This window comes from Eretmochelys imbricata, chromosome 9, assembly GCF_965152235.1.
Source record: "Eretmochelys imbricata isolate rEreImb1 chromosome 9, rEreImb1.hap1, whole genome shotgun sequence".
Taxonomy (NCBI): domain Eukaryota; kingdom Metazoa; phylum Chordata; order Testudines; family Cheloniidae; genus Eretmochelys; species Eretmochelys imbricata.
Window position 1 is genome coordinate 28646964 of NC_135580.1, and position 27448 is coordinate 28674411.

At 42.8% G+C, this 27448-nt stretch overlaps 1 protein-coding gene across 2 annotated transcripts; it reads right to left on the reverse strand.

Moving 5' to 3' along the window:
* Window positions 1-27114, reverse strand: GYG1 (glycogenin 1). 2 transcript variants are annotated; one of them, XM_077826840.1, is made up of 8 exons: window positions 27016-27087; window positions 20983-21106; window positions 20690-20825; window positions 14084-14258; window positions 13622-13784; window positions 6608-6734; window positions 2802-3021; window positions 1-857 (listed from the first exon to the last, which is right to left on the reverse strand). In XM_077826840.1, exons 3-8 carry the CDS (start codon window positions 20692-20694, stop codon window positions 672-674), a joined length of 876 nt encoding a protein of 291 aa, XP_077682966.1. In that variant the 5' UTR covers window positions 20695-20825; window positions 20983-21106; window positions 27016-27087; the 3' UTR covers window positions 1-671. The 2 variants fall into 2 exon arrangements, with proteins under 2 accessions (XP_077682966.1, XP_077682965.1); XM_077826839.1 differs by lacking the exon at window positions 20983-21106 and having other exon boundaries at window positions 27016-27114.
* Window positions 27115-27448: the final 334 nt, after the last annotated feature.

A 27448-nucleotide genomic window follows, 5' to 3' on the forward strand; every position in this document is an offset into this window, starting at 1 on the left:
TGCATCATGAGTTTTTATTTTGCAATGAGTGCAATATTACAGGTAAAATTCAGTTTTACTAGTCCCATAGTATATAGAACTAAACAAAAACGTTCTACCATGCTGTATGTACTGTACTTAAAACCTGGTCAAGATCTTCAGTGTGAGACTAATACCACAAAGCAGTGCCTTTGCTGTTAGAAGTTGTATTAAGTTTGTATGTATGCTAACAGTTTAGTACTAAACATTTGGAGTAAGGCAGTGTTGCAACCACTTCAACTTCTAAACAATCCCAAAAATATAGGGTCGCCTGTATAAGATAGCAAGAAAAAGTAGTAACGCCATTCATCTTTTAAGAGGTAAAGCACAGCCCTACATGTTTAAAGGAATAAGTGTCAAGCCAGTTTAGTGCCCTGTTCCCGAGGGGTTTGTTTGTTTGTTTTTAAAATAGGCATATCCAGCAGTCTTACTTAGAAGGGAAGGCTTCAGGATTGTGCAGGTACAGCCGGCACAAGGATTTCTACTCTATAGCTTTTGCTCAGTTCTCACCTGTAGTACTGCAAAGATCTTCAGCCTGATGAGTATTATCAAGCTACTAGCAAGCTTAACTGACCATATTCAACACTTTCCTAGCTGCTATAGCTCTGGAACAAGTTCTTGCATCTCTGTGAACATCGGCAATAGAAGTGCTTCTATTGGAGGTAGGTGTCAAGTTTTTTCTTGATATTGTCAAAGGAGTCTGCTCCCATATAGTCAGCCTGGCCTTGTTCCCACTTCTCCTTCCGTTCTTCTGAAGATTCAGCTGGTGGAGGAGATGGTGGTGAAGCTGGTGCTGCTGCTGAAAGTGATATGTGGGACACTGCCTCTGTAATCTCGTCCTGGAAGGAGAGCATAGTAAGTAGACAGTATAAGAGTTATAGGGCCTATTTCTAACCAAGCAATAGAGGGCTGAAGGTGGGAGAACCAATGAGATGTTCTCATGCAAAGCAGCAAGCACTGTTTGGGGGGGGGGAAAAAAATGCAAGGGTTATACAACTTTCCTAGCCAAAAAATAAAAATGAACAAATTGAGAAGTCAATGGAGAGCGCACAGGAAAGTACTGGTCAATATTGGTTTAAGTTCTTCATACCTCTCTACAGAAGCCACAAGAGAAAGCCAGAGAATAGACCAAGCCCGACAGCTGCAAATAGTTCATTAGAAAGGTGTAAGATGGACAAGAGAAAGCATAGCTCTAAAATAGATCAGTAACTTTGGGCTTAGAAAGGTTGAGAACTTAAAAGCTACTTTTTCTGTTATACTAAATTTAGTATAAAGCTACTGCAAAGCTGCATTCCATACATGCTATTAAATTCCATGTGTGAAAAGTAAAATAAAGATAGAAAGTTGCTGTAACCTATAATTTCCACTTACTCTACAGATGCAATCTTCCTAAACTAGCTTTTCTGGCTTCTTTTAGATTAGTCTGACTGAATCCCTAGCGATGTAGGATTCACTTTTTCTCCCCTCCCTCCCATGGAGGGATGGTCAACACCAGCTTGTGGAGTGTCGCAGGAGCACTCATGGCATGCCAAGTTCTTTTAAACATGCTTATAACTATCTGCAGCCTCAGTCTGAGATGCATGAATATTAGTGCAGTTAGTTTACTTTTACAGAGTAGCTTCTGAACTGCAAGGCTGATCACAACCATATATAATATCATTGCGGTGGTGGCCATCATTGTGCGCACACTCATCCAGGGAGAGATCTTAACCACTGTATGAGATTGCTTGTTCTCATCTAATACTCCGAATTCAGTTTTGTGATAAGGGGAAACCTCTAACATAGGAGGGCCCTCCTCAATCCTAGTTTTAATTTTAGGCCATTCAGCATCAACATTTTGCTCTTCATCAGTATTTAGGGAGCATAAGATGAGTGTTTGCTCTGGCCAGCAAAGGGTGGGTTACAAGATAGTTCTGTATGGTCTTTTCCACTGAATGGAATCATTTCCAGAATATCCGGAGTAAGTCTTGATATTCAGTAAAAATTCAGTATTTTGTTACAAGACAAAAATCTTTAAAAAAAAAAAAAAGATAACTGGGTTAATATTTCTGCAGTATTAGCAGAACTTCAATACTAGAAGTAAACTGAGACAAAGTTTAGTCTCACATGTTCAAGCACTTTCCAACTTGGGATGTGCGGACTTTAGAAAATTAGAGAGAATATTTAGTTCAGCATATTTAGGAACACCTGTTGTAGAACTATTCAAATTTAATCTGGTGAGCTTTAAAACGGTTAACAGCCAGGTAATTCCTATTAGTGAGTACAAATGTTAAATTGCTACAAATTACTTAAGGACTTCAGGATCCTGACTCCTTGTTTTGTCATACAACCTTCTTGTTTGGGTATCACCTGTGGGAACTGACCCCCCAAAACAATTAGCCTTTACTGCTTGAGCTAGAAGACCAAGTCTGTTTGCTTGAAGTCAGTAAGAGACAGGCCTCTGTATGTAGTTTGGGGGGTGGTGGTGGTGGGGGATTTACCCCAATTTGGTTTCTACACAATTGTTAGTAGCCACTTCTTCAGTAATTCTTTAGAGTTCACAGTAGTTATTTAGAAAGGGAGGTGGGTAAAAACAGTTACACCAGCGACCAGACTAACCCAGTTATTTCCTCTGTTCTATTTTATTTCAAACCTTAAACAAGGAGTTGAAGAAAGCTATGCTTCAAGTCAATGGATTCTCCCTGAAGCCTTCAGTAATTTGAAGTCTGGGATGGGGGAAGTACAGAACATCCGCATTTAGACTGTTTCAATGCAGGTATCTAAGATAGAAGATGACGACATACCGCCTTTACACCTGTAGTGGCATCTTTAACAATTCCATGTTGTTCGAGTAGTGGTAAGATGTTGGTGATGAAGGTATGCCACCACATGTTGAGGAATTCTGGGTGAACCACTGTGGGATCACTTGTGTCACCTTTTATGCTTTTTGTTTTGGAGTCATATGTGTAATTCCATGGTTTCATTCTTCCTAGGAAATGCACCACTTTAGCATTTGTGCCAAACCTGCCAAACAAAGGAATTTGAATTAGACATTAGATGTCCAGGAAAAGTACATACAAGATAGCATTCCATCTCCTAAAGAAAAAGCTAAGAAATTGCAACTGCTTACTGGCACTGAAAGCATCACTATGCAACAGGAGAATGCAGATAGAATTCTACCTCAAATAGCTTATTCAGATTGAAAACAGCCAAAACCTAGTGGTTTGGGCCATTTCAGTACTTACAGCAGCCAGTCTCTTGGTAGTTTGGTGTCCATGAGAACTCAGGATGGAACAGTCTCAAGCAGCAGTTGCAATCAGAACAAGTTTTAAGAGTGAGAGTTTCCACTACAGATTCAGTGATCCAAATAGCTAGACACCATACACTTAGCCTAATCAGCCATCAGTGACAAGATCACTGGTTTTTAAGTCTTCAGCCCTACAGAAGGGGAGGTTGGAATTGGTCAGAATATCCAGCTTCAGAAAGCTTCCGCCACTGCAGCTCTGCAGAGGGTAGTTCAGACATCCTAGAAGGATGCAGTCTGTCTCACCTGCCATGGAGAGACTGCACGGAGGTGTTTTAATGATTCTCCCTCCACCCCACTCCTGCCTCGACAAATTTCTTTCTTCAAATACATGGCTGTTCAGAACCCTTAAAATCTCAGCTCTCTAGGTAGATCAAGAGTGTCTAATTACTCTTATTTTTTATGGAAGGGCTACATAAATCATCATGCAGCTATAGTGGGTGTATTTTTTGAAGTCTCTTTACCTTGCTAGTAGTAATCTAGTAGGATCAGAGAGCCCACTCCAGTGGGCTCTTGGTGTTACATTGCTATAGAGTTTCTAGCCCTTCCGGTTGCAGAGGAAGCTTTCTATCAGGAATCTAGTCAAGCAGTATGCTGTCTTCTCAAGTCTGCAGGCAGAAACCTTCCAAACAGTGAACTGCCTCATTTTCATTTTAGTGAAAACTTTATATCAGTGTTTTTGATCTCCATATTCCCCATTTCACTGCTGATCATTTCAGCAGAAATCAGATTATTCAACAAGCCCAGGTTACGTTCCCAGGTGCCGGATGCCCTGGCTCTCTCATTGGCAGCTGGGAAATACTTCCCGTTTCCTCAGCTCTTGAGGTAAACATAGCTCCATTGATAAGATCTACAGCATGTTAAAAATTTAGTGTTTTGTGGTAGTTAAACTAAATTTTATTAAATTGTATGTTTTCATGTGTCAGTATAAATGTTTGAAAGTGATCTGAGGCGGTCTGATTTTATACAGCGGAAGGAATCTTACTGCCAGAGTTTAGGTCAAACGCTGTTAAATACAAGCAACATAGAAGAGATTGCTTTGAAGAACTTTGTTTTCAGGCTTTAAGTGCAGGGCCTGAGAGGCTAATGGATCAGAATAGATGGCCAAGTTTAGTTTTTAAGCTAGTCAGGACCACTTTAATGGAATTAAGACAATTCCATTTTGTCCTCTAGAGGGCCAGCCTTCCCTCAATTGGATCTGTTCCAGGGAAACTCTACGCTACAGCACTACATCGGTCCTAAAGAGAATAGAAACAAATGTGCTTTGCACATTCTTGTCTTTTGTTGTTGTTGTTTCTGTTGCTCTGTGTGTGTGTGTGTGTGTGTGTTTTGCTAGCTAGTAAGTCTGTTTCTGTGAAAAGTGATATTTGTATGTGAACACTGCTTTCCCCCTCAATCACTGCCCAGGAGGCTGTGGCTGCACAAAAAGCCCCTAGTGGCTCCATGTAGCTATAGTGGCCGCATTGGTCGCCACATTTGAGAAGTGCTGGTTTAGGCTGATCCTTCCTGTTGTGTGAATAAGATTAGACTTGTAAAGGAAAGTGGTCTTCTACAATAGTTACACTAGAACATTCCATGCATTCCTGGATTGATCTCTGCTGCTGCTCATTTTAGAGTCAGTCAGGATGAAAGTGCCTTTATTTTCTATAGAAAACTGTTAAGTATGTTCAAATGGATTCCCCCCTCACCCCCCAAACCAGGGGTACCTCCACCCAGTGCTTTGAAGCTGGACAGCATGTAAGACTTTCTATGCAGGTGTGAATCTTAGCCTCATGGTACAGAGGCTCTGAAGGATTAGATAATGATGTCAGAGTAGGGTTCAAGTTTGGTTCATTACAGCTATTGAACTGTGTCTAGTGGATGTGGGCATCTACATCAAAAATAAGTTAATCTAGAATGCCTATTCTGACAGCCCATGTGTTACTTTCAAAATCCAGAAACCACTATCTTTAAACAGCTCATTATGTGCATCTAACGCCATTCAGTTTGAAGGAAGTTTTTGCCTGGGCCAGGCAGATTCAGCTGACCTTTCATGGCAACAAGGTCAATTGTAAGTTTTTTTTTGTGGCATGACTAATCTCAGCAAGGGAGTAGCTGAGGAGAGTACGGTGTACGTCACAATAGCTTTTAGCTTACTGAATGCTGTTTATTTTGACTACTCAGTAGTGAGTATTCACTGTGGCTTGCATGTATTTCTTCTTAAAATAAGCGTTCTAATTTTAACTTGACAATATTTCAGACGTTCAGATCACAAGACATGGTTTGAACTTTAGCCAGCAACAATACTGCTTATGTTAGCTGTTGCATTAATCTCTAGCAACTTGATGTCATCTAAAGATCAGCTGGCCTTTTCATGCAATTGCTCCTCATTCGCTTTTGAAGCTAGCAGTTAACATGGTCCAGTTGTAATAAAAAGATCGTAAATTGCACCCATGTTTGAATAGTTTTTCACACTTTATGCGGTAACAATCCTAGAGTTTAGATCAGAATTAGGCCAGTAACAATGCAAAGTACCATTACATGGGGAAAACGTCGCATGCCAGTAATACATTTTAATGTTTTTAGAAGGTCTCTTTCTAGGTCTATAATATATAACTAAACTATTGTTGTATGTAAAGTAAATAAGGTTTTTAAAATGCTAAGCTTCAATTAAATTAAAATGCAGAGCCCCCCGGACCAGTGGCCAGGACCCGGGCAGCGTGAGTGCCACTGAAAATCAGCTTGCGTGCCGTCTTTGGCACGCGTGCCATAGGTTGCCCACCCCTGATCTATATAAAAGTTGTCACCATACCCAGCCCACACTGGTTTGGGCTAAACCTCACTCAACTAAACTCTTTAACAAGGACAACTGCTGTGCAGATAATGCCTCTTTGGTCACAGTAGTATACCTGTGATTAAAAGAGTGTTGAGTTATACTCTTGCAATAGAACAGGTCCTTGTCAAATGCACCTGCGCTAGGTAAATTAATTCAAAGAATGAGCTGCTGCCACTGACAGAGGTAGTTTAGGTCACAGCCATGTAAAGAATACTTCCATAATCAATACTTCCATTGATTAGTTTATCTAAATTAAACCATTACATGGTTCAAAGTGAAATTAAGAGATTGCACTAGCTATCACATACCCTTCATTTGGCCTAACCTTGAATCTCCGAACTGAAATTGAGTCAAAGAACTGATTTTATACAGCCTTTTCATCACCTAGTAAGAGATAGGTCAGCTTCACAAGAGCTCTTTTAAATCTGGCCCATATAATGGCTACACTAGATTACTAATCATTTTTCTACAAGAAAGAATGCTGAACTTACGCTTTAAATGCTGGAAGGTAGGAGTATAGAGAAATGCTGCTTAAGTTATAAATAAATGGCAGGTGTTTGTTGATATCTGTTGTTGCCCAGCTGTTGAAGAAGGTGTTTAATAACCCCTGGTCCCCACCTGAAAGGGAAAGATGGAGAGTTATCAGTATTCCTGTTTTAAATTTCTTCACTAAATCACTGATTCAAGACTCAGTTTAGTCACGTGAGCTAGCATACCCAGTAGGAATTAGTGGCAATACAGTAGTATTCTATTTACAGAAGTTAGTTTTCTTAAATTATAACATTTTCACCCTTGGGAGGGCACATTAGCCCTCTTCCTCTTGCCAGAGGCAGCTACAGATTTGTAAACTTAAGTCATACTTTAGGCTATTTTACCTCCCAGAAGACAGCCAAAAGCTTAGAATCCCTAGTGATATAATTTACATGTGAACATGCATTTGGTCTTGCATGATGCAACTCAGTTTCCATTCACAACTTGAAGTGGAGTTAAATTGGAGTAGTAAACATTGGAAGTGTCAGATTTGTTATTTCAGTTGCAGTGAGGCAAATACAGTAGGCCAGATTATGATCTGTCACTCCAGATTTACACATGTAACCAAGATAACTCTGACCCACGGTTGATTATTAGAGGCCCACATGTGGCTCAGCGGTCCTGTACATAATGAAAATGCTTTTTTGGATCAAGGACTGATTGGTTTGCTAAAAGCAAATCTAGGCCTTCATTACATTTTCTGAGAGATGTCATACTAGAAGTCAACTATATTAAAGCTCCTAGTTAGCTTCATAAGCTTATGTGAAACTAGAAGTTTTATGTTTCAGTTGATGCATGCACAAAGTGTTCAGACCCCCATTTTGAATGTAGGCTAGTTTACAACAGCAGAAGTCAGTAAATGACTGCCTGGATGCAGAGCAATTATGTGTTTTCCTAAAGAGACTTGGAATGCTGAACAGAATGCAGGAATTTGACGAGAAAGTGGATTAGTCAGAGAAATGGATTTCGTTTGTGGTGTTCACCTTGACATTTGTTCTTTACTTACAGAAATAGCGTCAGCACTTTTCCAGACCAAGAACTATGCAAGTCCCTCTCTCAGCCCCTTAACTGGGCCATTTCTGTTTTAGGACATGATAGTGCTATTTTGAATTTGATCTTATGTTGGTAAAGAGAAGACAGCTTTGACACACAAGTGAGATTCCTGATGTATGCTTCTGGATTAAGGTAGCATTAAAATGATTGTATTACTACTCTCCCCGCATTGTTAGTCTGACTAACAACTCCACTATATTTACTCCAGCCAGCCAGTTTGGGCAAAAAAGTGCATGAGAAACCAGATGATCACTTGTCAGAATGAAATCACCACTAGCGGAGCCAAAAGGTGAGCTATAACAATTCTGAAGAAATCATGGCAGTGTTCTACTATTAGCTTTTCGCCAAAGCAGCCAATTGATACAGCAGTAAGTTAGAAGTGACATGTGTAAGGCCCTACCAAATTACGGTCCATTTTGGTCAATTTCACGGTCATAGGATTTTAAAGATAGTAAATGTCATGATTTCAGCGATTGAAATCTGAAATCTGTGTTGTAACTGTAGGGTCCTGACCCAAAAAGACGTTGCGGGGAGATCCCAAGGTTATTGTAGGGCTGTACTGTGGTACTGCTACCCTTACTTCTGTGCTGCTGCTGACGGCGGCGCTGCCTTCAGAGCTGGGCAGCTGGAGAGCGGCGGCTGCTGGCCGGAAGCCCAGCTCTGAGGGCAGAGCCGTGCCAGTAGCAGAAGCAAGAATGGCATGATATGGTATTGCCACCCGTGCTTCTGCGCAGCTGCCTGCAGAGCTGGGCCCTCTGTCAGCAGCTGCCCCTCTCCGGCCGCCCAGCTCCGAAGGCAGCAGTGGCCTGGTATGGTATTGCCACCCTTCTGCGCTGCTGCAGGTGAGGTGCTGCCTTCAGAACTGAGCGCCTGGCCAACAGCTGCCCCTCTCCGGCCGCCCAGCTCTGAAGGCGGCGCAGAAGTAAGGGTGCCAATACTGCAGCTCCCCCCAAAATAACCTTGCAAACTTCCTCTCCCCCCCCCCCCCCCAACTCTTTTGGGTCAGACTCAGGACCCCCAATTTGAGAAACACTGATCTCCTCTGTGAAATCTGGCCTTTTGTGTGCTTTACCCTATAATATACAGATTTCACAGGGGGAGACCAGATTTCATGGTCCATGATGCATTTTTCATGGCCATGAATTTGGTAGGACCCTAGCCATGTGGGATAAATATGAGAGAGCACAGAAGCTAAGGGAGTTTGTCATCAGATATTATTAGGAAAGCGCTTCCAAGTCAAGAGATATGCAACTATTACTATATGTTGGGAACTTGCATGCCTTTCTTTTGTAAGACTCCTACCATATTAGAAAGCATCTTTGCATGACCTCCCATGTTTTATGTTAGTCTGTAAGTTTAGACTAAGTGATTCTACTATCCTGAGTGATTGTTTGGAACAGATGTGTGTGTAGACCTAAAGAACAGCTGTATGTTTTGCATCATAGCACTAGTCGTCCTGCATAGTACAGGTTACTAAATTCCTCCCAAACACCATCATCCAATACTTCCTCTCCACTGCATATTCTTCGCTCCTTATGTTATGGACAGTTTCAGTGTCCTAGTCTTACTGAAAACCAAGAGCCCCTCCAATCCCACCAAAGGGAATGCCAGTTCAACTTAGCACTGTATAATAATTGTGCCATATGCTATTATAGTTGCAGGTATAATCAGTACTTTAGCATCTTACATCTATATGTTGTTTTAGATCTGAAACTATTAACTGCTCAAATACCAGCTTGGATCCCAGGCTAGAAGGAAGTCTAGTAAATTACATAACCTATGGAAAGTTTCCCTTGCACTGCTCTAAACTATAAGATAAGCAGACTTTTTATTTTAGCTAGTCTTGCTTTTAAATTCATAAAGCCCCAGGTTTTTAGAAGTTTGCTAGAAACACTGAAGGTAAGCATTGGCCATTCCCGTTATGAAGTTCAGTTTCCCTTCTCCCTCCCCATTAGGTACAGTAGTGTGGACCAAGATTATTGCATCATGTTATCCTAAACCTTTAGGATAGCTGAGTTCACAGATAAGATCAATTTGTCATGTTCCAGAAATGGAAAACTAGTGGATATTTTTAGTCTGTCTTACGAAATAGACATTTTGACTACTTTGTAGTCATGTATTACCAACATTTGAGGCAAGCAGTATCATACTGGAAGATAGGTCCCCAAGAAATTTGTGAACATAAAGAATTAGTATCCAACAGTTGTAACCACTGTGTGCTGTATTAAAATATTCAGCAAGTCTTATGGCCACTGATAATTGCTTTCTTTCTGTAGAATCAAAGAATATCAGGGTAGTAAGGGACCTCAGGAGGTCATCTAGTCCAACCCCCTGCTCAAAGCAGGACCAGTCCCCAACTAAATCATCCCAGCCAGGACTTTGTCAAGCCTGACCTTAAAAACCTCTAAGGAAGGAGATTCCACCACCTCCCTAGGTAACCCATTCCAGTGCTTCACCACTCTCCTTGTGAAAACGTTTTTCCTAATATCCAACCTAAAACCTCCCCCACTGCAACTTGAGACCATTACTCCTTGTTCTGTCATCTGCTTCCACTGAGAACAGTCTAAATCCATCCTCTTTGGAACCCCCTTTCAGGTAGTTGAAAGCAGCCATCAAATCCCCCTTCATTCTTCTCTTCCGCAGACTAAACAATCCCAGTTCCCTCAGCCCCTCCTCATAAGTCATGTGTTCCAGTCCCCTAATCATTTTTGTTGCTTTCTGCTGGACTCTTTCCAATTTTTCCACTTCCTTCTTGTAGTGTGGGACTCAAAACTGGACACAGTACTCTAGATGAGGCCTCACCACTGTCGAATAGAGGGGAACGATCACGTCCCTCGATCTGCTGGCAGAAAGTGGCACTGAGTTAAAATGAGTATTTTAGTGTGAATCTTGTTTACCAGGGTGTAATACCTGAGCTATATATTTTCTTGTACCCGATCCCTTAAGGATTGGTGCTCTGATGAAGATAGCTCTGGTGAACAGATATGTTCACAACAGAATGGCACGCTACTGGAAGACTTCAGCAGTGACATGTGCGAGCTTTTTTTTTTGGAGTATGGCAGAAATTTAATAAAGTGCTCCTGTTTTAGACAGCGACTGGTGTAGGAGTATAACAGACCCAGTGGTGGAAACAGTATGAATAGAGTTAAAAAACATTAACAGTGCTCCTCCAGTACCCTTATAGGTCAGCCTTAGGCTTGCTTCTTTTTTGTTGCTAGATTCAATACATATAACCAGGTCTATAAAAAAACCAGCTGTTACATTAAAACCTATTGATCTAATAATGCTTATGCACAAAGTTTTTAAGATGGTGACATACTGACAATTCATCTCCCATGTTTAGAAGTGAGATTTTTGAATACCATGTTAGAGTCCCTATCATAGCAGTAATGTAACTTTTGCTTTATAAACAGTGGTTCTCAACTTATTTACCATTGTGGGCCTCATATGCAGTTCTCTAGTCTGTGTTACGTGGGCCGCATCCACACAACATATATACTACCTGTAGGGCCCTGAGGATGTCCATGGGCTACAGCTGTGTACTGATGGAGCAGCAAGTGACCCATAGGCCACGGATTGAGAACCTCTGCTTTATAAACATGGGACTAGCTGAAAGTTTGAAGAATGCCCGAGTTTAGCACTCACTGAAATAATTTGAGACAGGCATGCTGGTTCGCTGCACTTTTAGATCATTCGCCATTGTACCATTGTCAATGATGAGGTTATTGTCTGACCCCAAAGAAGCACAAGCATGATTTATTCTGTTAAGTTTGCTGTGTGCTACACTAGTTGCTTTATCAAGCTCTTTATGGCTACACTGGGGATTTTGCATGATAGAGATTAAAGTCATAAACTTCCTGTCTCAAACACCAGTTTGTCAAGCTAACCTAATTTGAAATAGTGTTTTAGGATAGCTATAGATTAGGAAGCCATACTATTCTCAGGAAGAACCGTAAGCTTCAAGTGAACCACAGCTCCTCTAAGGTTTAAAAGGTACTACAGAGTTAGTGGGAGACCAGTTGTCAGGAATTTGTCCCGAGTAGATTGGAGAGGTATTTCTTGATACTAAATTAGATCAAAAGCCTGTTTACTCACGCTTTTACGTATGCCACAGGCATATTGCTTGACTGACATTTTATAACAATATCAAGCAAAATGCCTGTGGCATATGTAAAAACATGAAGTGCAGCAGGACCTAGAGTAGAGCCAGGTGACATGGGGTTACTCAACCCACGGCATTGAAGTTACCCTTTTTGATGCGCGGTTTTCTTCATGAAGTTGAACTTAATGCAGCCACATATGAGTCAAAGCTTCAGTACTACAGAAATACTAAAAGCAGTTTCCAGAAGCTGATTAGTCTAACTTCAGTGTATTCTTGTATGGCTGATACATCAAGTAATTTTGTACTTACATAGCTTGCAACTAAGTTCTATACTTGTTAGCACTGGCTGTGATTAATTCATCTTCAGTCTGTAAACTTTCTCATTACTAGAATTCTAATAGGGATTAACACTGACTAATTCAAAGGCTAAATCCCTGCTTTTTATTGCAGTTGAGGGCTAAAACCTGAGTAAGGGCAGAGTTTCTTTACCATTAAGTACTACCTATGGCAAGTCTTCTCATATCCCTCAAAGTGATAGTCCTGTTTAGTTTGCTGGTCCACAATGTAGCAACTGTATGGGATTTCTGGACTGAACCAGAATCCCTTTTTTGGCATGTCCAGTTATTTAGTGAGGCAGCAAATTCAACTGTACTACCAACTTACTTGAAAATGGTGCTCCAAAGGAAGTTAAACACAGGTCACCTACAGTCAGTAGGCCACCTGTAGAATCTCATTTGGCCACCATTCTAGATTCAGGGGCCCATTAGCAATACCTGCCAGAATGAATACAAAAAAGCAAACAACTGAATGGGATAGGACATTTACTCTTGGGACTATTAGATCCAAACTCTTTGGAGGTAAGAAGCATGCAAGACAGTTTGCTACTCAAAACAGCATGAACAAGGTTGTTAAAACTAGTTAGTAACACCAGAGACGACCTGTGCTTGCCAACAGTGTGTGTTTGGGGGGAGGAGGAGGAGAGCAGAATGAGGGCAGCTGACTTCAGCAGTTGTTACTGAGCATGCTCAGTACAAGCCAAGCCGCAAATGGGTGGAGGAGAAGGGAAGCACAGGACCTTAAATGCTTCCCCCACACACATTGCCTCTGAGTAACACCACTGTTGTCTCCAAAGAGACAAATTCCCCACCCCCTTTTTTTTGAGGAAATGCTGCTACTGATTGATAAAAACACCTAATTTTACTCAAAGCTATTTGACTAGCTACTGAGAGTAGAAGAACGTTTCAGAACAAATCATTTCAAAAAGCCACGTAGAGCAATCCAACTTTGGCAACATCATGTTCACCTTATCTCTAAGGATATCCACAAATGATTTTTGTGAAAAGTTGAGTTGATGGAAGCTTATTTTCACTGATTTAATGTTTAAGATGCCAACACAATCAAATCCATTAGTGACTAGTTTTTATCTAAAATGTAGGATACTATACTGGTTTATAATCCAAAGAACGTTCATTCTTCTAGTTGAGAGCTACAGAAAGTTTTAGAAATGGCTGTTTAATTTGGCCTACCTTTGCCACTTAAGACTCATTAAGGTGCCTCTGAAGTCCATCTAGGCCTTTAATACAAGATAAACTTATTAATGTTTGATGTTTGAGTCTGACTTCACTATAGTCAGAAAAATCTATCTATAAGAGTCCATGCATATGAGTTTCCTGTAAACATGAGTACTCTTTCCAATGAGGTGCTGGAATTCTAATGTAAGTGGTGTCCTCTAAGGCATGCCCATCTGAGACATTCCCCCGCTGCCCCCATCATTTTAAACAATCTAAACTTGAAAATTGGAGTTGGAGTCAATACATACCATCAAAGCTGCCTTTCTCTGTGGCAAGTTGTAACAGCTGATTGTATGTTTCAATGGAAGGTCGATAAACAAAAACTCCAGAATTAAAACAGTCAGGCCAGCCTGGATCTGGTGCTGCAGATAGCTCTTCTTTCTCAAAAAGCTCATCAATATTTGTTAAAACCTAGTTGTGGGGGGGAAAAAATTGCTTTCTGTTTTCTAGGCTAGACGCTTCATAGCATTATGTTTTGTTGATTTTGCCATCCACCCCAAGATATGAAGGTAAGCATTCATATCAAAGGTCTCATTTTTATGGAGGACAGCTTTGACAGAGATATTCCCTTATTACTGCCAATTACAAAGTTGTTTTGTAGGCTTAAGAGCACTTCCCTGCATACCAAATTACAGGTCCCCAATAAGAAGAGGTTCCTATTGCAAGCCACTAGACGGAACTGTATTCTGAACAGCAAATATATAACTTACCATTGTGTCCGCATCCATGAACACACATTTTGAAAACTGAGTCAGTTCCCAGCAGTGGAGTTTTGTTAGAGTGACACCCAGCTCAGGTCTTTTCATTAGTGCTAGATGGGCTGAATCTCCACTGTCCAAGACATCTACCAATAAGACTTCATCGAAGACTTTTTCTAGCACTTTCCTGTGGAAAGTAGGAATCACTGATTTATTTTTGGAGTTAGTCTTTCCAATATCCCCAACCCCAAGGCAGCTTTGTATTGCCTAGACTCTTAGTGCACAATAAGGAGTTGACTGTCTTGTATTTAGTCTACTTTTATTTAAACAGGTGCGCTACAGTCTTGTCACGTTTCTAGCATAGAAATACCTTAGTTACCAGTTAGTACTGCTGACTGGTGCTGGAGCAGTAGCAATGAGAACTGAAGCGCTGTGTATATACACAAGTCAGGCAGATCATGTCTTGTAGTTTGAGCCCCCCACCCAGTTTTTCAGCCAGACCTGAGAACACTGCCTCTTGGTGAGGTGACAGACTATTTTAAGCTTATTGCAAAGAAACAGGAAGCTATTAGACTGGTCTGTGCAGGACTTTGGACAGCAGCTGAATCCTGAACAGTACTTGTTGACCTTTAAAGCCACAAGGACCAGACCCAACTGCTGCTAGTTTATCTGGCTCATCAAGAGTGTTTACTTAGCCATGGCTCTTCAGGTGGCAGTGAGTACAGTAGACATCTAGGTAGTTTAGTTTACTTCTTTTTACTTGGAAATGGTTTCTTGGAGCAATGTTGTGTCCACTGTGAGTTAAAAGCATCATATTAACGCTGAAGAGCTAAACTGAAATAAGATACACTATGAGTTCTTAAAGCTCCTGGCAGTTATGCAAGTCCAATTTATATCATCATTTAGTCAACCCACTAAAATTAATCAGTATCCATAGAGGGATCTTGATTTCTACAGACTACTTTGAGGGACTAATGCTTATGGCTTCAGATTTCTTGACATTTTACGTTTAATGCCGGTAGTCAAGTTGGGCTAGCCAACCCATAAATGTCCTGAGTATTTTGAGCTGCTATCAGGGAGTAAACTGTATATGTGTACAAGCTGAATGGTCTTGAACTACAACTTTACCCTCCAGATTGTCAACTGTTGTACTTCACATGATATTTGATATTATTCTAGTCCCAGGGGAAGTTAAAAAAAAAACTTCTAATATGCGCATGAATATTGCAGATCAATAATATTTGCAAGTTCTATTCATGCCACATTCCACTGGTTGTCCAAATATTTGTTTTAATTATGTTGGAGTTTGTACTTTCATGCCCTCCTCTTCAGGAGGAGACTGCTAGCCTAGTGGACATGAAAATGATTCACCTGAATAGAATGCAGTTGTATAAGTGAGGCACTAGAGTCAGAGACTTGAGACAGATTAAGTAGCCCATTTTGTGTTAGATAGTAGAGATAAACCTGGAATCAACTGTCATTACAGCAAGCAGTATTTGACCAAGACAGCTTCCTGTGGATTAGATAACAAGGGTCATGTAACTAGTCCAGCTAGTTACTTCCCACTCCCAAGTTCAAAGGGGAGTCATGGCCTGAAGTTAAACTTTCATTTAGTCAAAAACTTCTAAGGTCTGTTCCATGCCAAAGTTTAGCTTTTGTTGTAGCAAAGGCTTGTTACATTAGTATATTCAATCACAGATAAGACTGAGAAGCTCAAAGGATGAGCTATAACCAGCTTGCTTATTTCTTCCCTTCATGAGTAGGCATAGGAAAGGTAAGCGTTAAAAGGTTTCAGAGTAACAGCCGTGTTAGTCTGTATTCGCAAAAAGAAAAGGAGTACTTGTGGCACCTTAGAGACTAACCAATTTATTTGAGCATAAGCTTTCATGAGCTACAGCTCACTTCATCGAGTGCATACTGTGGAAAATACAGAAGATGTTTTTATACACACAGACCATGAAAAAATGGGTGTTTATCACTACAAAAGGTTTTCTCTCCCCCCCCCCCCACTCTCCTGCTGGTAATAGCTTATCTAAAGTGATCACTCTCCTTACAATGTGTATGATAATCAAGGTGGGCAATTTCCAGCACAAATCCAGGGTTTAATAAGAACGTCTGAGGAACAGTGGGGGGTGGGGGGAGAAGGAATAAACAAGGGGAAATAGGTTACTTTTTATAATGAATCAACCATTCCCAGTCTCTATTCAAGCCTAAGTTAATTGTATCCAATTTGCAAATTAATTCCAATTCAACAGTCTTTCGTTGGAGTCTGTTTTCGAAGTTTTTTTGTTGAAGGATAGTCACTTTGAGATCAGAAATCGAGTGACCAGAGAGATTGAAGTGTTCTCCAACTGGTTTATGAATGTTATAATTCTTGACATCTGATTTGTGTCCATTTATTCTTTTACGTAGAGACTGTCCAGTTTGCCCAATGTACATGGCAGAGGGCCATTGCTGGCACATGATGGCATATATCCCCTTGGTAGATGTGCAGGTGAACGAGCCTCTGATAGTGTGGCTGATGTTATTAGGCCCTGTGATGGTGTCCCCTGAATAGATATGTGGGCACAGTTGGCAACGGGCTTTGTTGCAAGGCTAGGTTCCTGGGTTAGTGGTTCTGTTGTGTGGTATGTGGTTGCTGGTGAGTATTCGCTTCAGGTTGGGGGGCTGTCTCTAGGCAAGGACTGGCCTGTCTCCCAAGATTTGTGAGAGTGTTGGGTCGTCCTTCAGGATAGGTTGTAGATCCTTGATAATGCGTTGGAGGGGTTTTAGTTGGGGGCTGAAGGTGACGGCTAGTGGCGTTCTGTTATTTTCTTTGTTAGGCCTGTCCTGTAGTAGGTGACTTCTGGGAACTCTTCTGGCTCTATCAATCTGCTTCTTCACTTCCGCAGGTGGGTACTGTAGTTGTAAGAATGCTTGATAGAGATCTTGTAGGTGTTTGTCTATGTCTGAGGGTTTGGAGCAAATGCGGTTGTATCGCAGAGCTTGGCTGTAGACAATGGATCGTGTGGTGTGGTCAGGGTGAAAGCTGGAGGCATGTAGGTAGGAATAGCGGTCAGTAGGTTTCCGGTATAGGGTGGTGTTTATGTGACCATTGTTTATTAGCACTGTAACTACCTAGTACCCCTCAGACAGGGACGAACACCTACAAGATCTCTATCAAGCATTCTTACAACTACAATACCCACCTGCAGAAGTGAAGAAACAGATTGATAGAGCCAGAAGAGTTCCCAGAAGTCACCTACTACAGGACAGGCCTAACAAAGAAAATAACAGAACACCACTAGCCGTCACCTTCAGCCCCCAACTGAAACCCCTCCAACGCATTATCAAGGATCTACAACCTATCCTGAAGGACGACCCAACACTCTTACAAATCTTGGGAGACAGGCCAGTCCTTGCCTACAGACAGCCCCCCAACCTGAAGCAAATACTCACCAGCAACCACATACCACACAACAGAACCACTAACCCAGGAACCTAGCCTTGCAACAAAGCCCGTTGCCAACTGTGCCCACATATCTATTCAGGGGACACCATCACAGGGCCTAATAACATCAGCCACACTATCAGAGGCTCGTTCACCTACACATCTACCAAGGGGATATATGCCATCATGTGCCAGCAATGGCCCTCTGCCATGTACATTGGGCAAACTGGACAGTCTCTACGTAAAAGAATAAATGGACACAAATCAGATGTCAAGAATTATAACATTCATAAACCAGTTGGAGAACACTTCAATCTCTCTGGTCACTCAATTTCTGATCTCAAAGTGACTATCCTTCAACAAAAAAACTTCGAAAACAGACTCCAACGAGACACTGCTGAATTGGAATTAATTTGCAAATTGGATACAATTAACTTAGGCTTGAATAGAGACTGGGAATGGTTGATTCATTATAAAAAGTAACCTATTTTCCCTTGTTTATTCCTTCCCCCCCCAACTGTTCCTCGGACGTTCTTGTTAAATCCTGGATTTGTGCTGGAAATGGCCCACCTTGATTATCATACACATTGTAAGGAGAGTGATCACTTTAGATAAGCTATTACCCGGGGGGGGGGAACCTTTTGTAGTGATAAACACTCATTTCTTCATGGTCTGTGTGTATAAAAACATCTTCTGTATTTTCCACAGTATGCATCTGATGAAGTGAGCTGTAGCTCACGAAAGCTTATGCTTAAATAAATTGGTTAGTCTCTAAGGTGCCACAAGTACTCCTTTTCTTTTTGTAAGTATTAAAGTTTGCAGGGGGCATGAGTTGTTTCAAATTTGAAACTCTATCTAATTTACTTATATGGCCTCCATTATCCAGGTGCCTTGGCTTTTGATGCATTTATCCTCAAAACACCTATGAGTTAGAGAAGGACAAGTCTCCCCCCGTTTTACAGATGGGAACAAAGGCAGAGAGATTAAGACTTGAACAAGGTCACATAGGAAGCTTTGTAGAAGAGCAGGGTACTCAGCCTTGATCGGAGTCTCAAGCTAGTGCCCTAAACTAATGGGCCATTTCCCCCCCTTTTTAATGTAAGCTGTGCTAGGCAGCAAAACAGAACCTTCCTTGAAGAGCTTGTAGTCTAAGGCAATGTCTATACTAGAGATCTTACAGCAGCGCAGCTGCGCTGTTGTAAGCTCTCTAATGTAGCTGCTCTATGCCAATGGGGAGAGAGCTCTCCCATCAACATAATTAATCCACCCCCAATGAGTGGCGTTAGCTGTGTTAAGAACATAAGAATGGTCTGACCCAGTATTGCCAAAGGTCCAACCAGCCCAGTATCCTGTCTGCCGATGGTGGCCAATGCCAGCTGCCCCAGAGGGAGTGAACTTAATAGGTAATGATCTAGTGATCTCTCTCCTACCATCCATCTCCACCCTCTGACAAACAGAGGCTAGGGACACCATTCCTTACCGATCCTGGCTAATAGCCATTAATGGACGTAACCTCCATGAATTTATCCAGTTCTCTTTTAAACCCTGTTATAGTCCTAGCCTTCACAACCTCTTCAGGCAAGGGGTTCCACAGGTTGACTGTGCACTGACTGAAGAACTTTCTTTTATTTGTTTTAAACCTGCTACCCATTAATTTCATTTGGTGGCCCCTAGTTCTTATATTATGGGAACAAGTAAATAACTTTTCCTTATTCACTTTCTCCACACCACTCATGATTGTATATATCTCTATCATATCCCCCCCTTAGTCTCCTCTTTTCCAAGCTGAAAAGTCCTAGCCTCTAATCTCTCCTCATATGGGACCTGTTCCAAACTCCTAATCATTTTAGTTGCCCTTTTCTGAACCTTTTCTAATGCCAGTATATCTTGTCTGATATGAGGGGACCACATCTGTATGCAGTATTCAAGATGTGGGTGTACCATGGATTTATATAAGGGCAATAAGATAATCTCAGTCTTATTCTCTATCCCTTTTTTAATGATTCCTAACATCCCGTTTGCTTTTTTTGACTGCCACTGCACACTGCGTGGACATCTTCAGAGAACTATCCACGATGATTTCTCCTCATTAGTTGTAGCTAAATTAGCCCCCATCATATTGTATGTATAGTTGGGGTTATTTTTTCCCCCCAATGTGCATTACTTTACACTTATCCACATTAAATTTCATTTGCCATTTTGTTGCCCGATCACTTAGTTTTGTGAGATCCTTTTGAAGTTCTTCACAGTCTGCTTTGGTCTTAACTATCTTGAGCACTTTAGTATCATCTGCGAACTTTGCCACCTCACCGTTTACCCCTTTTGCCAGATCATTTATGAATAAGTTGAATAGGATTGACCCTTGGGGAACGCCACTATTTACCATTTATTCCTACCTTTTGTTCCCTGTCTTTTAACCAGTACTCAATCCATGAAAGGATCTTCCCTCTTATCCCATGACAACTTAAAAGTAAGAGCCTTTGGTGAGGGACCTTGTCAAAGGCTTTCTGGAAATCTAAGTACACTATGTCCACTGGATCCCCCTTGTCCACATCTTTTTTAGTTTTTACTGGGTTTTTTAATTTGGGGTATACATTTAAGTGTTGGTGGGAGAAACTCTCCTGCGGACATAGTGCTGTTTACACCAGCGTTTGTTGGTGTATCTCATGTCACTCAGGGTAGTTTATTCACGCCCTTGAGCAATGTAAGTTTTATCGACCTAAGTGGTAGCATAGATATAGCCTTAAAATACAACACAAACAAGGGTAGGAGAGGAAGCATTATCTCTATTTTACTGGATTAAGGGAGGCGGAGAAAGATTATATGACTTGCCCAGCAAGTCTGTGGTAGATCCAGATATTGAACTTTGATCTGAGTCCCAGACCACTGCCTTAACTACAAGACCATCCTTCCTCTCGTTGGTTAGTGGCTTAAGTTTAGCTATTTGTCAGTCTCTTCAGTGTACTACTTGTCAACCAGTATGCTCCGGTTGGATAGTTTACTGCTGGAAGCAGCAAGTGAATAGAAGCTCATGGAATACTAATTGGCATCTACTGCCCTTAGCGTTTTGTAATATTCTGACCAGCTTTAGAAGGTCACTACAGAGAGCTTTCATTTGGGGGTTAAAAATTATTGTAACAAGAGCACTGAATGAACAACTAGGTGAAAATACTCATGAAGTGACATACCGCATGGGAGCAGAGACGTGAGGCGTTATGAGCACAGTTAGTTTCTTTATCGTTCTATGGTGTTGCAGAGATGAACCCAAGACCAGTGCTCCTTTAACATAAGAGTCATTTGTAGCTAGAGTCACAAAAGACTGATCTTGAAAAGGAAGAGAAGTTCTGTTAGTATACACATTTAGTTTTAAATCAAAGTATGCTTGCTAAAATTATTCAGCTCCACCATTGTATTTCACGCCAGAAGGTGCTAGGTAGAGAGTTATGTTGAGGAGCCTCAGAAGAGTAAATAAACCACTCACTGTGTTTAAGATCCCTTGTACATTAGTAGGCATGCACAACATTTATGGAAGAGGTTGGCACAGTTGAGGTATGCTACAGCAACATGTCTTGATTAGATCAGCCAGTGCATTGACAGACATGGTCCTAAATGTAGAAGGAAGCACATTCCATATTGTGTGGAGAGAAATTATCCAACCCTCTAGTTTACCAAATAGAAACTTCATTCTAATATACACTGTGGATACAACTCAACTAGGACCTGGATGCAAATTCCTCATCCAGAAGGAACTCAAAATCCACACCATGGACTGCTAGCTGGGATGTAGAAATCAGTTGCAAATGTAAGGTGTTTTTGTTCTGGCCAGCCTGCAGTGAGTATCTGTCTGCCAGATAGTACTACTTTAGTTCTAGCATCAGTCCCTCAGAGAGGCGTTTAAATCTGAATATTCAGGGAGTTGTGTTAGTACATTTGAGATCTACATATGGAGTAACCGTATTCTGAAATTTGATCAGACCTTGCAGATGTGTTTAGCAAGACTGTTGCAAAACTACAATGAGAATACAAGCTTTTAATGGGAAGTGTCTTGTTAGCTCCTATCTAGTAATATGAAAAGGAGTGAATTGCAACTTAAATTGTGGCAACAGTTAAGCTTGTAGAAGTTCATAGTATATCAGGGTTGGAAGGGACCTCAAGAGGTCATCTAGTCCAACCCCCTGCTCTAAGCAGAATCAATCCCCAATTTTTGCCCCAGATCCCTAAATGGCCCCCTCAAGGATTGAACTCATAACCCTGGATTTAGCAGGCTAATGCTCAAACCAGCACATCCCTCGGCCCACGCCGCTTTCCGCAGTCCCCATTGGCCTGGAACGGCGAACCGCGGCCAGTGGGAACTGTGATCGGCCGAACCTGAGGACGCTGCAGGTAAACAAACCGTCCTGCCTGGCCAGTGGATTTCCCTGACGGGCCGCGTGCCAAAGGCTGCCGATCCCTGGTGTAAAGGCTCTATTTGGTAGCCATTAAAATGTTTGTTTGCAACTAACTAGTAAGAATCAATTTTTATTTTACTAAAAATATATATATATGCAAAATGTGATTTAAATAAGTGATTTAAATCAAGATTTTCTGTTTGCTGATTTAAATCAAAGCAGTTTCAACCACCAATTTAAAGTCCACCTGGGTTGCTGCCAAAGAAGATGGATAGCTGTGTTGAGAATTGTGTTTACTGAAACAAGTTTCAGAATTTTTATTTTGCTTTAGGAGATTTAGCTAGATTACATTAATTTAGTTCATATTTTGAAAGATACAGAAATGTGACTGCAGGTATTCTTCGGGCAACAAGATGGGTGAGGTAATATCTTTTATTGGACCCACTTATGTTGGTGAGACAAGCTTTCAAACTTACACAGAGCTGTTCTTTGCGTCTTTTTAGTAACCAGAGACTTCTGAGCACCTCAGGTGATTGCACGTTTTACTTGAATGTAGAATAAAAGAAATAGTGACCACTTAAGAAGTTTGCCAGTTTAACAGCTTTGACACAAACCTTGAAGGTGTGACAAGCTGAGGTAGACTAACACTGTCAAAGGGCTACACTCTTGCAGGAGTTGTTCTGCACAGAAGAGGCTACATTTTCTGAGTGCCACGTGGAGCAACTCAGTGGCAGGTATCATTCACTTACTGCAGTCCACAATGCAAACTGCAGATTTAGGGAGCTGTTCAGAGAGTTGCCTGAGTGTGCAGCGCATATTGCTGTGACAGTTCTTGTGTAAGAATGGTTTGATTAGAATTTGAGGTCTGCAGCTATGTCTTGGCCCAGGGATCTCAAACTCAAATCACCATGAGGGGAGAGATAGCTCAGTGGTTTGAGCATTGGCCTGCTAAACCCAGGGTTGAGAGTTCAATCCTTGAGGGGGCCATTTAGGGACCTGGGGCAAAAATTGGGGATTGGCCCTGCTTTGAGCAGGGGGTCGGACTAGATGACCTCCTGGTGTCCCTTCCAACCCTGATATTCTGTGAGGACTAGTACATTGGCCTGAGGGCTGCATCACTGACACCTTTTCATATAAAGATACAAACCTGCCCCTTCTCCAAAGACTCCTGCCCCTATTCCAACCCCTTCCCCAAATCCCTGCCCCACCTCTTCTCTGCTTCCTCCCCTGAGCCCACAGCTCCCTGGTCCTCCTCCCTCCCTCCTGGAAAGCGCTAAGTGCTGATAGACAGCTGTTTGGCAGCAGGAAGCACCTGAAGGTAGGCAGAGGAGCAGGGACACGGCACACGAGGGAGGGAGCAAGGGAAGGGAACTTGGCAGCTGCAGGAAATAACTCTGTGGGCCGTATGCGGCCTGTGGGTTTGAGACCCCTGTCTTAGCCTCAAAATGGCAACTGGAGATTCTCCCCCCGACACACTTCTTTGCTGCCACCACCACTCCCTAAAATTTTAGTGGAAAATTATAGTAAATTGGCCACATTAGTTAGGAATCAAATTAAGATTCTTATTACAATAAAATCCAGTCCTTGCATTTGAAATGAGATATTAAAGTTCACATTTAATTTCTATCTAACATTGCAACTTTATATTTTTGCATTAAAATTTTGTGTGGAGTCAATCTTGACTAGTGTAACAAGCTGCTGTAGATGAAGAAAGTGGTGTTCTCAATCTCATAGGGTGGGACACATCTTTGATATTAGAAGTGAGAAGTTAAGGGGTCCTCTTTAAGGCATACATGTTAATTTTTTCCAACTACAGCAGAAGTTGCCTATATGGCAAATTGTAAGCAATTGTAAGAGTCTGATGTACTTTAGGGCAGTTTAGTACCTGGAACCTACATAGCCAGTACCCTTGTGGTCAACAAATTCTTTAAACCAATCTGAGAACCTTTGGTTAGAATAGCAACAAAATTAATTTAATCTTGGGTCACCTAGATCAGTGCTACTCAAAGTGGTGGTCCATGGACTGGTGCCGGTCCGCGAGCCATCGGCTGCCAGTCTGCGTGCATATTGGGGGGGGGGGAAATTGCCAGTCCCCCACATCAGATAGCGTAATCTAGATCAGTGCTTCTCAAGCTATTTATAAATGTTTTCAACCTAACCAAGTTTTAGACTTCAGAAGAGTTTCTACAGAGTCATGAATGGAAGGGGATAGGTTTCCTACTTAAATTCACTGAGTAGTGATTTGTAGTAGTCCATATTGCTTGGTGTACCTAGGGCCTGTATAGACAGAACAATTCCCAGTCTGTTAACTTCAGAAATTAGTAGCACTAATGGTAAACTACAGCTCTAGAAGTCATGCATACTGTAGGTGTAGTTATCTGGCAAAATTCTGAAGAACTATTTTTCCATTCTGCTCCCAAGGAGCCAGTCTGAATGCAGAAGTTATATAAACTGCTTGCATGAACTGTATCAGACAAGCAAGTTGTTAGTGTCTTAAGCAGTGTAAACATTCCTCTAGTAGCAAACACTTGTGTTCTTGTCCCTGGATTTGCAAATTACTCTTCTCACATTCCCAATAAATGAAAAGTTTTGCCTTGAAAAGCTAAGAATTCATTAGGCCTGAGCCACCAGCGTATTACACTTAAAAACAGGGATTGTACAGACAATAATAGTCTGCAAACAAGTGACTGCATCGCTTGTGCCATCATTCAAACTAAAAATCTTTGTCCAGATGTTTTCTAGGCAACATGGCTCTTCCAGGATCTAACACCCTTTTGTTTACTTGTTAAGACCTTTGTATGGCCTTGGGGGGGGGGGGGGGGGAGGGAAGGGGAGTGGGGAGGGTGTCTGCCTGCCTTTTTGAAACTGCATATTCAAGTCCCACACTGCTGGATTTACTAACCCAACAGGACAACTGAGCAATACAGGAAATTCTTAGAGTAGCCAACATAAGATGTATAAGGGTTTATGGTCAGACAAACATTAAATTAAGTTTGAGGATGAACAGAGGAAGTATGGGGAAAGCTAGAAATAAGGCAAATCCCAACTACTGAGTTACTCGCTAGTTTTTCTCCCTTGGGACAGCAAGGCTTTATTTACTTTTGCTTAACCGAAGTGGGGTGCTGGCAACCCCTTCAGAGGAGGGTCATTTGACATAGCTCAAGTCTATGCAGTCTGAAACAGGACATGTTAGTATTAACATGGAATCTACCCTCTCTAGGCTGGTTATTAATGTTTTGTATTTGTGTGGAGATCCAGGCCACTTTTAAATTTGAATACACAACAGTTGTCAGAAATAATGAAGTTGCTCCAAACTGTGCTATCAACCGGCTATGTTGTCAATTGACTTTTTGGTAACGTCTTTCCATCAACTCAGTCCCCTAGCTATCATTTCTTCCCCCCTCCCCACTTTGTTCTATTTATAGGCTACAGCAGCTGAACAGGGGAGTACCCTTCATAGTAGTGTGTCAGAGAGGTACTGTGGACACATGTGCAGATCTATAGCCTAGGGGCACCTGCTTTACTTGCCTGAACATAAAGCTTTTGGTTCCCTTCAAAAGGCTGTCTTAGCCAGTGTAGAGCTATATAGGACTGACCTGTTGCTAAGCAATTGTGACTGGCCGAACACCTTCCCTGGAGCAGCCCTCCTTCACATATGCCTGAGGTCATTATATTTACAAGTCTATATGTGCTCTTTGTTTCCATTCTAGGTAGTTTCTTTTTGAGAGAGAGAGAGTGTGTGTGTTCAGACTCAGCCTCTCAGAGTTTTGGACGGTAATAAGTTTAAATTCTGCAAATACAAGTTTAATTAGAAAAATCTATGTCAGATCAATAGGGGCATCTGTATGAGCTGCTGGAAAAAATGCAAGGAAAGTTGTTTAAACAATAATAATTACCAAGAAGTGTGTTAAACCCAGACAAGCAGTACTAATAATCTGAAAGCAAAACTGACTTCCTCATTCCACTTCTCTTGGCCTGGGCCACTAGTAATGACAGATAAGAAATTCTTGTGATGAAGTGTTATTAGGAAAGATTAATAAAGGTTTTGAGAGGACAGCATCCCTTTAGCATTTGCAAGGCAGAATCAAACGAACATCTTCAGACCCATTTAAAAGTATCTCCATTTTTTGTTAGCCACACTTTTCTGAGAGATATTTGCTATTACAAGAGCTAGTATTATAGCTGAAGGATCAGAGCTGTTAAACTTCATGCAATCGGGAGGACGTGGTCTTGTCAGTTTCCACCATGCACAGGGGTGTTACAGCTGGGGGGCAGCTGTCTCTAAGAGCACAACACGGAGAACTTTGCTAAGGACCCCAGGAACAAGCATAGCACCAGAAGGTAGTTTTAAGTCGTTTTAGGGCAACTAGATTTCGACTTGTCTCTCTTTCTAATTTAAGCTTGAGCTGTTTGACAAGCCCCGATCAAGAAGCTGAACAGGACTTTGACTTCCTGGAGATACACCCCCTGGATTCCACTTCAAGGCATAGGCGTCAAGTCCACACCCGACCTTCCCCCAAAGTTCAGGGGACATCTGGGGCCAGGCCCATCGGTTCTGTAAATTACGCTCCCAGGAAGCTGAACCGAGCTGGGCGCACACGGGCTCCTAGACCTCCACCCGGGGGTGGCCCTGTGTGACGGGGCAGTAGCGCTGCAGGGTCGCTTCGGGGTCCTCCCCCGCAGCAGCGTGGCGGGGAGGGGGCATTCCGCGCGGGGCGCCCGGCTTGCCCAGCGGGGGAGAGGCGCCCGCTGGCCGGGGGGAGCCCTGGGGCAGGCGGGCAGCACAGCCAGCCTAAAAATAGGAGCCGCCATGAGCAAGCGAGCAAGCGCGCGCTGGGGTCCCCGCAGCGGGGACCAGGCTAGGCCGAGCTCCGCTTCCTTCCTGCTCCGCGAGCCTCCGGCGGCAGCTCCCGCTCTGGGGGAGGGGCAGCTCTCCCGCTACCTGGCCCGAGCCAGGGGTCGCGCCAGCCCGGGGCCGTGCGGGCAGGGGGCTCAGCGCAGCCCCGGCCGCGGGAGACGCCCCCGGGAGCCCTCCCGCAGCTCCGTCAGCGCCGCTCAGCCCCCGCGGGCGGCCAGGCCTGGCAAGGCCGGGCCGGGCCGGCTCGGCTCGGGCAGGGCGCACTTACCAGCCATGGTGCCGGTGCTGCTGGCCCCTCCGCCCGGGACAGATGCTGCGGCCCCCAGCTACTCGCGAGCCGCGACCGGAGCCGCCCTTTATATCTGGGCGGGCGGAGCCACGTGGGGCACGTACGCTGCCCGCAGCTAGGCAGCCTTGCGCTGGCGCTGGCGCGGGGAGTCTCGCCGGTCGTGGGGCTCCCAGCACGGGGCGAGGAGCCGCCCGGGGTAGCCCCCGGACACGGTGCCAGCTGGATTATCCCTCGTGTCAGGCCTGCCTGAGAACAGCCTTTCCTCGGGCTAATTCCTTCCTTCCAGTCCCTGTATCTGCTTTGCACGCACCCACCGCCCTGGTCTAGGTACCGTGTGCTAAGAGGCCAGTTCCTCCCTTCCTTTCCCAGGTGCTTTGTGCAGCCGGAAAGCTGCCCTGGCTGCCTCGCTGGG